Source organism: Sus scrofa, chromosome 10 (assembly GCF_054392235.1).
Source record: "Sus scrofa isolate SSC_HxYL_T2T_F1_AM1 chromosome 10, Sscrofa_HxYL_maternal_Yorkshire_Landrace_v2.0, whole genome shotgun sequence".
Lineage (NCBI taxonomy): Eukaryota > Metazoa > Chordata > Mammalia > Artiodactyla > Suidae > Sus > Sus scrofa.
In genome coordinates, this window is record NC_139392.1 from 92,334,342 (window position 1) to 92,346,914 (window position 12,573).

Below are 12,573 nucleotides of genomic sequence, written 5' to 3' on the forward strand. Positions count from 1 at the left end.
ATTGAAAAATGCTTATTCATCACTTCTTGAAATACTGAGATTGTTTTGTGTGTTCATGTGCTGTAAAGCAGTTTTCAAGATTTTCAATTGACATTTGACCAAGATTGGGCTTCGTAATTAGAAAAACAAAAAAGAACAGTATGTGGAGGTTTCTAATCTAACATGATGGTCAATAATTGTTGAGCAAGTCTCATGCAATAACTCGTAAGTGGATACAGAATTATCAGTTCACTTCTTAAAATATGAGGTAAAATTTTGCAAGAAATTAACAATTGATTTATTATTACACAATACACAACGTTATTCAGATTAAAAAAAAAACAAATATGTTAATTGGCTTCACTTTTTTCTTACTCCATGGGTACTGCCTGAACCTTGCTCCTCCTACACAATGTCTGCTAACATTGGACAGTGCAGTTGGGTGGCTCCCTTCCAACCATTCATAACCTGAAGGCAGAAGGAAAAAACAGAATGTGCTTCATCAGAGAAGCAACAAACAATGGATCCCAAAAGCCAGTGTCTGGAGCTTAATGACGGTCACCTCATTCCTGTACTGGGATTTGGCACGTATGCACCTGAAGAGGTAACGGCCGTGGTCTTGGGGTGAGGGTTCAGAGGTAAATGGATGTAACATGAGCGGCAGCTGAACGAGGCTGACAATTCAGCGAGGTCTGTGTGACTGTGAGGAGGCCCACTTCGTTCTCATCACCAGGCTAGAACCATTCTCAGGACAGGGAGAACGATTTCAGTCTTCACTCTGCATAAGAGTCTGATCATACAGTTACCTGCAGGTTATTCTGGGCTCCCCTCCAGTTTACATGTCTTTCCCACCTTGGCAGATCAGATGTAACTCAGCTGTCAAGAGCACCAACCAACTGTTGGCTGCTCTGCTTTGAGGGTGATGGCAATGGAGCAGTTTCTTTGTGAATATCAGCAATTCAAGGACTTTGTCTCCCTTCTCAAAAGGGAGACATGCCCCAGAGAAGCATTTGAGGTAAACGTTTCCGAAGATGAGTTGAATGACAAATAATGGGAGAGAATTGCTTTTCTGCTGTGGGACACCTGCTGCGTGCCAGGCAAGGAACACCCCACCTGTGTTTTGCCTCACACTTCCGTTTCTGTTTGCAGACTCATTCCCATATTAAATCATTTGTAGGGATAAGCTGCAATCTCACAGGGTAAGGTTTTGTTTCATTGGCTTTGTAATTTTTGTTTTCAAAGTATAGTCTTTGGTGCTTGGGCATAAGAGGGAGTAAAATGTACAAGTCTCTAGCCTGGAAGCTACAAAATTTGCTGTCCATCTCGTCTTTGGAGCATTCAGTTGTATGACAAGGGACTGGTCCTTAAACTCCGAGTCTCCCTTTTCTCATATATAGAACAGAAGGAAATATTCAGAGACATTTTGGACAGAGAAGACAGGGCTTGTTCACTTTGTAGAGCAGAGTAGATTGAAGGGATGGAAAGGTCCAGAATATCACTGAAGCTCTCGGGTATTCCTTCCTTGGGAGGCACCCAAATGCCTGTACATTTAAGGGAAACCATGACTAGACCCAACAGAACAGTTAGACCAAGTATCTTTTTCCTTGAAATAGAAAACGCTCTGTATTCTCTAAAGTGGAGCATTTTAAGACATAAAAAATCAGTTAATCCTGCCATGTTCAACAACACAGAGGAAAATGGAGAACATTGAACTAAGAGAAATAAGCCAGACACAGGAGGACAAACACTGCATGGTCTATTAATAGGCATAACCGAAAATATCAAACTCTTAGAGTGGGGAATAGAGACGTGGTAATGAGAAACAGGAAAAGTTTGGGGAAAATGGAAAGATGTTGGTCAAGGGTACAAACCTGCAGTTATTAAGATAAGCTTTTGAGACCTAATATTCAGCATGATGACTAGAGTTAATAATACTGGGTTGAATGCTGAGATTTGCTAAGAAAATAGTTCTTAAGTGGGATTTGCCAAGAGAATAGACCTTAAGTGTTGTTGAGATTTGCCAAGAGAAGAGATGTTAAGTGTTCTACCACCATCGGCAGCTGTGAGAGGTGATGGGTGTACTGATAACCTTGATGGTGGGAAGCATTTCTCGGGGGAGACATAGAAGAAAACGTCACATGTACACTGAACAGGTGCAGTTTTATTTGGTGTAGTGTGTGTGACGACACTGGCAGAGAGCAGAATCTGAGATGCCTTCTCCTGATTCCTTGATGCTTTGGACTATGAACCTTAAGTTTTGTTTGTTTTCCTTCAAGTATCTCACACACCCATGACTACAACTTTATTCTGAGTCTTCTGGGTTCTTCCAGCAAAGCCTTGGGTACCTCTGATGTCAGCAATCAACCAGTGATTTCCAGGGATGGATGGGGCTCTGGGATGGCCAACTTTAGTTACTTACCAGGAAAGACAGGGGAACCTTTTGTGAGTTTATCACCCACATGCAGAACTCACCTAAGGCATGAAGAACAGTTGATGTGGGGGAAGATCAAAGTTGTGCCTTAGCACCTCTTAATCATGTGGATATCCAGCTACTACCTTTGTGGTTTATGTAGGTTCCCAAGAGTGAAGCTCTGGAGGCCACCAAATATGCCATAGAAGTTGGGTTCTGTCACATTGATGGTGCTCATTTATACCAAAAGGAAGAGCAGGTTGGACAGGCCATTCGAAGCAAGATTGCAGATGGCCTGTGAAGAGAGAAGACATATTCTACACGTCAAAGGTGGGGGTGTGGGTGTGTGTGTGTGTGCGCACATGTGTGAAATGAGATTGTGAGCAGGTGGCATGTAATAGGACCAGCAGGCGATTAGTGGCCTGTACTTACCATTTACTCACACATATTTTTATTGTAAGTTTAGTATTCTATTATCCCCCCAAAAACAGACGATGATAACTTTTTCTTTTTTGCTGCATCCAAATTTTATTGATGGATTGATTTTACATTTATTTATTTATTTTTATTGTTACGTCCCCAACACAATTTTCTTTTTTCCCACTGTACAGCATGGGGACCCCGTTACACATACATGTATACATACTTTTTTCTCCCATTTTCATGCTCCAATGTAAGTATCTAGACATATTTCTCAGTGCTGCACAGCAGGATCTCATTGTTAATCCATCCCAAAAGCAATAGTTTGCATCCATTATCCCAAGCTCCCAATCCATCCCACTCCCTCCTCCTCCCCCTGGGCAGAAATGCAAATGAAAAATACCATGAGATACCACCTCACACCAGTCAGAATGGCAATCAGTAATAAGTCCACAAATAACAAGTGCTGGAGGGGATGTGGAAAAAAGGGAACCCTCCTGCACTGTTGGTGGAAATATAATCTGGTACAACCACTATGGAGAACAGTATGGAGGTGCCTTAGAAATCTAGACATAGAACTACCATATGACCCAGCAGTCCCACTCTTGGGCATATACCTGGACCAATTTTATTTTTAAATCCAGTCACTTTACTTCTCTGAGCCCAGAGCAGGACAATCTGACTTCGCAGGGGTGAATGAATCCAACAGAACTAGGATCAGCTGATAGATTTCCTCTTCAACTGCGTAACTTTCTAAAATTTCTCACCTTCTGAATCTCATTTATCACCTCCCTCAGAAAGAGAGGGCACAGTACGTGAGGCACTTTGTGTGTTACACAAGATCTAGACAAAACGTCTTGAATTATGCCCTGCAGGTACTAATAGGTTCAAAGCAAGTTTCCTACTGTTATGCAAAATGCTAATGAATCCTGAGGGCATTGACTCTTCCACAGAAGCAGAGTGCCTTTGTGAGCTGCTTTTAAACACTGTCAAACATGATGCAGATGATGGCTGGGGAGTTGTCCGGTAGCACTTTTTATCTCTGGGGTCATGTCCTTCCATTGTGAATGAGGTACCCATGATGAATTCAATCAAAGAATAAAGTTCACACGGGTAGGTGATCCAAACAGGAGGAAAAGGAGTGTTTTCTCTCCATGGTCATCCATTTCTAGCCAGTACACGTGTCTCATTATTAAGTGAGACAAGACAGACAGATTTCCCTACAGTACTAATTTAACAGAGCTTCCCTTCTCAACCTCTGCAGCTTTGGGCCACTTTCCTTCGACCAGAGTTGGTCCAACCAGCCTTGGAAAAGTCCCTGAAGAATCTCCAACTGGACTATGTGGATCTCTATATTATTCATTTTCCAGTGGCTCTGAAGGTTGGCAATCTGTGTGATCACATCTGTTTTATTTCTCGTGTCAGAAAGTCTATCAGCTTGCGTGGATCATTGAAAGAAGAATTTCTTAGGAGGATTTGGGGATGACTGCACTAGAGGATAATTCTCAATGTGGGGACTTCTGATTATCTTTTCACTGAGTTTTTCTTTGAATGCCCAACTTCCTTTCCATGCCTCCAAGAGAAAAGATTTCAACCATCTTACACCCCCTGCCTCAAAAATTTAAGGAAGTGAGAGTTGGCATGTTCAGCACACAGTCCTGATCACGACTGCTGAGTCTCTTGGTAACTTCCTAAACACAGTGTTTGTTGCAACAGTGGTGAACAGTGATACTGCCTTACACTTGAACATGATGGGTTTATCTCCTCTCTGACTCTTTCACGTTGAGGTGCTCTGTCTAGGTGAATCTAAACCTAGCAGCCTTCACAGTGACTTGGGAGACCTTGCCTAGACGTTTGGCACCTTCAAAATGCCATTTGTAGACTACACTTGGGCATTAACAGCGGTGTTATGTAGAACTCTTGATTTGAAATTATAGATATCTACTCAGGCTGTCCTTGCAAAAGAACTCCTTGGGTTATTTGAATAGGAAGTCCCAGTCATGGATCGTCCCATTCCGTATTAACCTGAAGAGTCCTGCTGCTGCGTATGTCTGCCCCTGCCCTATCAGATGTTTGGAGGGAACAAGTGCTCTGATTATCTAGCCAAGGTCAAGACTGCAATTTTTATGCCAGGAATAAGTCATAACTTACTGCCACTCCTAGCACAGTTGAGGTGTTTTGCAAGAGGAAAGTGTGTAGGGCAGAAAAACTCACATAAGCCACTGATAATGCCCTTTAGAATGTAGGAAAACTGTGTTTCTATTTCTTTTTTTAAAAATTATGTTTACTTTATTTATTTATTTATTTATTTATTTATTTATTTATTTATTTATTTATCTTTCTGCCTTTTCTAGGGCCGCTCTGGTGGCACATGGAGTTCCCAGGCTAGGGGTCTAATCGCTGCAGCCACCAGCCTAAGCCAGAGCCACAGCAACGCGGGATCCGAGCCGCGTATGTGACCTACACCACAGCTCGCGGCAACGCCGGATCCCCAACCACCTGAGCAAGGCCACGATCGAACCCGCAACCTCCTGGTTCCTAGTCAGATTCGTTAACCACTGTGCCACAGTGAGAACTCCGTGTTTCTTGAAATATATGATATGTGTTAGCAATGAGAGGACGTCCTCTGGAAATAAGTCCATGTAACTGATTGCCCTTCCCCATTCAACGGAGGCATTTCAAAAGAGGCAAATGTAGAGGACAGACCAAAATTTCACTGTTTGTTCCCTTTAGGATCTAGGAAAGTTCTACTTACTGAAACATAGAGTAAGTGTAAGAGATTAGAGGGCACAGAAATCCTAGCACATTCCTTACAATTCCACATGCCAATCACTTTGCAAACCTCAGTATCAAGAGTGTTGCAGTAGGAAGGTTTACTGTCCTTGTCTTGGAAGTGCCTGGCAGTTGGCTAATTATAGAAAAGCTATTTTGTGACATCTCTAAATGAACTGCTTCTGTTGCAGCCAGGGGATGAGCTTCTTCCAAGAGATGAAAATGGAAAAATAATAATGGACACGGTGGATTTCTGCCATACGTGGGAGGTAAGTCCATGGAGGAGAGAGTACAGGAGAGGAGGTCAAGAGGGGGGAATCCTTCATTTCTTCCATCTTTGAGAATGGGCTATAGACCCAGAGCACTTCACAAACTTCAGAGGGACTATCGTGCTGCAGTGGCGTGGAGGAAATCAGAACTGAAATGGCTATGGAGAGGAATGGAGGAGAATAATTTGGGACAATGAAGATAGGCATCTCCTCCCTTCTACGTGTTATATACTGTTTTGGGTTGTTCTACTGAGGGGACAGTGATACTTATTCTTGTGTCCTAACGTTCTTCCCCTGTTTGATTTATTACCATTTTCTTGATAATCAATGCTGATTCTCGACAGGTGACCCCTATTTCTCCCTGCATTTATTTTTGGTCTATAGCCCATTCCAAATGATTGATCAGCACCCTTCCTCCCCAGGCCTTGGAGAAGTGTAAGGACGCAGGACTGACCAAGTCCATCGGCGTGTCCAACTTTAACCACCAACAGCTGGAGAGGATCCTGAACAAGCCAGGGCTCAAGTACAAGCCCGTCTGCAACCAGGTGAGCAATCTCAGTCTCCTCCCCTCCCTGTTCTGCTTGACCTTCTTCTCGTACTGCAGCCAGACGTCTGTTTGTCCTCCCCCCCCTTCATCCCACCTTTGTGGGACGTGGGATTCTGGGGAGCAGAGTCTCGGTCTAGAGGGGTGTGAGCAGAACCCAGGCTGGGATCTCTGCTGGATAAGGTCTTGGTGGAAAAGCTGGGGAGGCTTCCAGGTGCTGAACTGTGTGAGGGAATTTAGGGAAGGTCAAGGGGCTGCAGGAGGGTTTGAATAGCTCCCCAGCACTTAGAGTGAGGAGGCATTTCCCTGAGCTGTAAAGGATGGCCAGAAATTAGATAGATGGTGAAAGAGATTTGGGGGAACTGTGTACAGGAAGGAAGGTTATGAAAACATGGAGGGGGAAGTAAAGAGAGAGAAAAATTAGCTGATACAGGTGTTAAGGGTTTGTGTGGGTTTGGATACCTGAATCCTCAGTCTTGGCATCTCTGTTTTTGGGAGTCTTCAATAGGAAGCCTAGTACAGAAAAATTTGTTGGGGACAATGAAAGTCCTCAGGTGTGAGGGATGGAGTTAACATCTTATGAGGATCCTAACAGTACCTGAAACAGTAACAGTAACAGTACCTGAAACAGTAACAGGAACAGGAACAGTTGGCTGGGATTAGAGCTGACCTTGTGATTTCCTCAGTCTTGGTCTGGACAAGTTGTCCAACTGCCAGTGATGTTAGTTTTGTTCTCCTGATAAAGCTTGTGGCAGCTAGATACTTGGTTTGGAAAGCTGTGTCTTCCATGTTGAAATTACCTACCCAACTTTTGGATAGTAACTGTCATCAGGGTAATCAGGTTCTCCTCAAGTTTTCACATAATGGTTGATGACCCATCAGTGACTTTCACCTGTGGGAGTTATTTCATTGGGATGTTTTTCAATGATACTCAAATTTTAATCTTCTTACCTGACACTTTATTTTAAAAGTAAAATCCCTTCATGAAGCCAGGGTAAAATAAACTATTCCCATGAGCCAGGGTAAAATCTTGACTCTTTCCCATTAATTGTCAGATTTTGAGAAGGAATTTATTGTAATAATTGCCACTAGCGGAGCTGATTTTTTAAAAATCTTTTCAGGGCTGCACCTGAGGCATATGGATGTTCCCAGGCTAGGGGTCAAGTGGAGCTGTAGCTTCTGACCTACAGCACAGCCGCAGCAATGTAGGATCTGAGCCACATCTGCGACCTGCACCACAGGTCATGGCAATGCCGGGTTCTTAACCCACTTAACAGGTCCAAGGATCAAACCTGTGTCCGCATGGATGCTAGTCAGATTCGTTTCTGTTGCGCCACAAGGGGAACTCTGAGGCAAATATTTTTATTCTTTCTATCTCATCACTATGGAGTCATGGGTTTTTATTTACTCTACGTGTTATAATCGCCTTAAGTCATTATTCCACTTGATTCTCAAATACACCAAAATGTCACCAGCTGGATGCCCATCAAACTCGTTCTTTCAGTCCTCAGACATCTTTCCCCCCATATTTTTGTGAGCAAAGTCTTGCTTTTTGCAAAATGTGTATAATACTTTTCTTTTCCTGCCCAGATCTGGAATTGGGCACAGCACCTAGCAATGAATTTAATAATCAAGATCTGGTTCCTAGAGTTGCCTGCTCTTTGGGATGTCATGATTTATATCTATCATTTCAGAAGAAATATAACATTTATGTTTAACCATTATGCAGAGTTGATATTTCCAATTCAAACTGAATGTTAAACATTTTTAAGCTTTCTTTTTATAATTTTTTACCCATATTAATATATTATATAATCTGACACTTTTCTCTGTTGGTATTCTACAGGTGGAATGTCATCCTTATTTCAACCAGAGCAAGCTGCTGGATTTCTGCAAGTCAAATGACATTGTTTTGGTTGCCAATGCTGCCCTGGGATCCCAGCGATTAAAAGGATGGTAATGAAATGGAAAGAAGACAACAAGGAGTTTACTTAATATTCATTTTTAAGCAAATTTTTAAATGAAATATTTTTTATCATACTATACTCAGGACCCCAGAGTTAACTCTCAACTGGCATGAGGGAAAGGGGGGAGGGGGTGGAATGGAAAGAATCCTTCTCTTTTAACTTCTCATCACCTGGATAATTTTCTTTAATATTAGATGTGTCTTGTTGTAAGTTAACAACAAGTATCTGCATTAAAATTCTGTATATGATGCCCTGATCGAGACCAAAGACTTAAGCTCACATCCTGATTTACTTACCTATTAACCACTGAACACATTTCTGTAAATAGACTCACTAAGTGTCCCCTCCCTTATGTGTAAAATCAGGATGACAATGTGTAAGTCCCAGGTCTATCATGATAAAAAAAATTCAATTTGAATCATTTTTTTAAACATCTATAAAAGTATTATACACCATGAGTAATGATGAAATGAATAGTTCTCATTCTGAAACTACTCAGTTTTTATAAATACGAGGGAAAAGTTAAACTAAAGAAAAATCTCCGTCTGAATGTCAATTGGTACAACCACTCTAAAAAACAGTATGGAGGGCCCTCGGAAAACGTAAAATAGAACTATTGTTATGATGCAGCCATCCCACCCCTGGGCACATATCCAGACAAAACTGCAATTCAAAAAGATACGTGCACCCCTATGTTCATAGCAGCACTCTTTACACTGGCCAAGACATTGAAACAATGTAAATGTCCATTGATGGGTGAATGGAGTAAGAAGCTGTGGGCCATGTATGAAATGTAATGCTACTCAGCCATGCAAAACAACACAACAATGCCATTCGCAGCAACATGGAGGCAACTAGAGAAAGACATAGCGTATGACATCACTTATATGTCGAATTCAAAAACATAGCACAAAAGAACCTATTTCGAAAACAGAAACAGACTCATAGACATGGAGAACAGACTTGCAGTTGCCAAAGGGAAGGGAGAAGGGAGTGGGATGGATGGGGAGTTTGGGGTTAGTAGATGCCAACTATGACATGTAGAATGGACAAGAAAAGAGGTCGTGCTGTAGAGCACAGGGAACTATACACATCTCTTGGGACAGACAAGGATGGAAGATAACATGACAAAAAAAATGTCTCTCTCTCGGACTGGGTCACTTTGCTGTATAGCAGAACCTGGCACAGCACAATAAGTCAACTACACATTAATTTTACAAATCCCGGTCTTTTTCATCTCCTTCTCCTTTCATACTTTTATACTCACTTTGGGGCTGTGATTAGAGAAAAAAAACATCCCCTGAGAAGCAAAAGTGAAACGGTGACTATGGAAGCACTGAACCAAGCTCAAGCTGCATCCAAATGGCCCGGGGAGCTTGGGAAACACAGGTTGTGAGAGGCCACACCTGCGTTTCTGATTTACTTTGTCTTCAGTTCAGCCATGGAGTTAGCATTTCTAACAAGGTCCAAGATGACACTGAAGCTCCTGGTCCATGGGAGATAATTTGAGAATGACTGGTCGAGAGTGGTCCAGCTTGATCCACTTGGGAAGCCTCCTAGCAAACTGGACACTCAGTCTCAGCTCTTCAGCATTTCTGCATTTCCTTCCAGGGTGAACCTAAACCACCCAGTTCTCTTGGAAGACCCAGTTCTTCATGCCATTGCCAAAAAGCACAAGCAAACCTCAGCCGTAATTGCTCTTCGCTACCAGCTGCAGCGTGGAGTTGTGGTCCTGGCCAAGAGTTAGAATAAGAAGCGGATCAAAGAAAACCTGCAGGTGACGAGTGGGGCTGGGGGAACAGGGCTCTTAAGTACTATCCTTCATGGGAGTCCTTCTTTGTAGAGCAGCTCTCAGCCCTGTCTATGGGCCAAGGTGAGCTGCGTGTGATTTCCCATGCATGTATGCCCTATGTCCATTCCTAATGGTTTTCTGCCTCTCCTGGGGCAGCAGGAGAGGCAGCATGGCTGGATAGGATCAAGCTTGGATGGAAAAGAGCTTTCAGTTCTATTGTTACAGTTGCAATTTTTTCTATCACCCTGGGCAAATGCCGTCTCATTTTTCTTCATTCTCAATTGAAGACACTGGATTGTGGGATTTTCCTAGGCCATTCTGGCTGCTATTAAAAAAAATCCAACATTTGGTGGATCAGATAAAAGTGAAATTTGTCTCTCACAGGTCTGCTATCGGGGTGAGTGTGTGGTTGGGTGAGGGCTCTCTTCCAGGTCCCAGACGTCTATTTGGGTCTTGGCGGGGAGAAGGGACAATGGGGCTCTCTCAAGTCTCTAATATGATGTATGATAGCCTTGCAATCTGACTCATGAAGGCACGACCCTCGGGACTTAATCACTGCTCAACGGCCCCACTTTCTAACACCATCCCAAGAGGGGGTGAGGTTTTCAGCATGTGAGCTTGAGGGCACATGCATTATAGCGGTGATGTTCATAAAACCATCGATCGTGGTTTAATTGTCCTTTCCCCCGAATGCTTACAGAGTTTTATGTTCATACACCCAATCTCCTCGACGTTCTGCCCTTGCAAAGTTCCTGTTCAAGAGTTTGTCCACTCTTATTAGGTTGTCTGGCTTTTGATTTTTGTGTAGGAGACTGTTATTGTATCATTACAATGATTGGTGTCCCCAGTTTCAGGGTTTAATACAGAGATCACTACAATACAGGTAATGATTCTGTGGCTTGACAATTCGCCTGCCCTAAGCTAAGCTGGTCTGTTCTTGGCTGGGCTCTCGTGTATTTGCAGTTAACTGCAGAGCGGCAGGCAGCTCTGCTGTAGCAGGTGGATTAGGCTGTTGTCAGAGGAGCCTGCACTCTTTTCCCTAGAGTCGTTCATATGACACTGGCTAGACTGTGATAAGTCACCTGGTCTTTGTCTCAGCAGGTTGTATGAGCCCAAGGCAGTGAGTGGGAAAAATCCTCTTCATGTCTTGACTCAGAACTGCCTCACCACTTTTTGGCAATGGCAAGTTTCATTGTTCAATGCAAGTTAAAGTTCAGTCCAACTCCAAGGGCAGAAAAGTGTTACCCTGAAAAATCGTTTTTGTCTCTCCATTCAAATCTGGGTCTGTAATCCACCTAGAATTCATAATATAGTATGACATGAAAATATATGTGTGTGTGTGTGTGTGCAAACTGACTTCTAAATGTCCGTATTTTCCCACAGATTGTCCTTGCCAGATATGTCATACGTCAAAAGTCCGTAGGTACATCTGTGGCCTCTGTCTTCTATTTCACCCTTTACTATCTGGACTGTCCTATTGCAGTGGAAAACAAGTCTTGCTGTCCAGAAGGGTAGGCTTTTCTTCTCTGAGGATGTCTTCGCATACCCTGGTTTCTCTCCAGATCATATAAGATGTCTTTGCTCCTCTTGACTAGCTGTTTTCTACATTAAATTTAGTTTCACTTTACCAAATTCAAGAAAAGAATAAATGTTTAAGTCTTTGCTCATATGGTATGGAATTGCTAGATCACTTTGGAGAAAACTAATTTCTTTATAAAATTGAAATTTCCATTCCGCGATGATGACATGAGCTTGTCATTATTTGGGTGCTCTTTAAAATATTAAATATATTTCTGAACTTTCTACAGAAAGGCATTTTCATAAACGTCGTTGTTATATTTATTCAAAGATGATAAGTAAGTCTGATGTCAGATTCTTATTTAGGCTTTCCTGGGGGTGGGGGAGTGGTTATCCTTCCAGCACTGGATAAGCTCAAAACTCTCATAATTTAGTGGATGTTGGAAAAGGAAAAACACAGTCCAATGTTCGGGCAAGTGCATACTTGTTGTGCAGACTAGTCCAACTGTCACTTTGTTTGGAAAAAGAGGATTGTTGTTTCTTTGTTTTCTGTCACATGAAATTCAGTTGGAAAGTTTTGAGATTGATACTTTGAAAGGTGTGTGTGCGTGTGCGCGCGTGTGCACGCACACTCGCATGTTTGTGTGCATGTGCGTGCACGTGTGTGTGTGTGTGTGACGTGGAGTAGAGAAGGAGAGGGTGTGGAAAGGAGAGTGTGGAATCCAGCAGAAGAGTTCCCAGGCTTATGCACCTGGACGCTGAGGACAGGCAAGGCTGCCCTGCACCCGCTTCCTGCCCCCATCCACCTGGAAAGTGTCCCAGGTCTGGGAACGGGGGAAGCTCCTTGGGGGAGAGTTTAATGTGTTTCTTCCCTTCCTTCCAGGTTTTTGACTTTGAATTGA

The 12,573-nt window shown here is 42.8% G+C and overlaps 1 protein-coding gene across 1 annotated transcript; it reads left to right on the forward strand.

Annotated features, from left to right (window-relative positions):
* Positions 1–372: 372 nt before the first annotated feature.
* Positions 373–12,573, forward strand: AKR1C2 (putative aldo-keto reductase family 1 member C2; the record flags this gene model as incomplete). The annotated part of the gene is given in 9 exon segments (NM_001044570.1): positions 373–583; positions 2,553–2,682; positions 2,685–2,719; positions 4,074–4,190; positions 5,773–5,850; positions 6,273–6,395; positions 8,241–8,350; positions 9,973–10,136; positions 12,551–12,573. Coding segments are annotated over 8 exon segments (813 nt in total). The 5' UTR covers positions 373–499.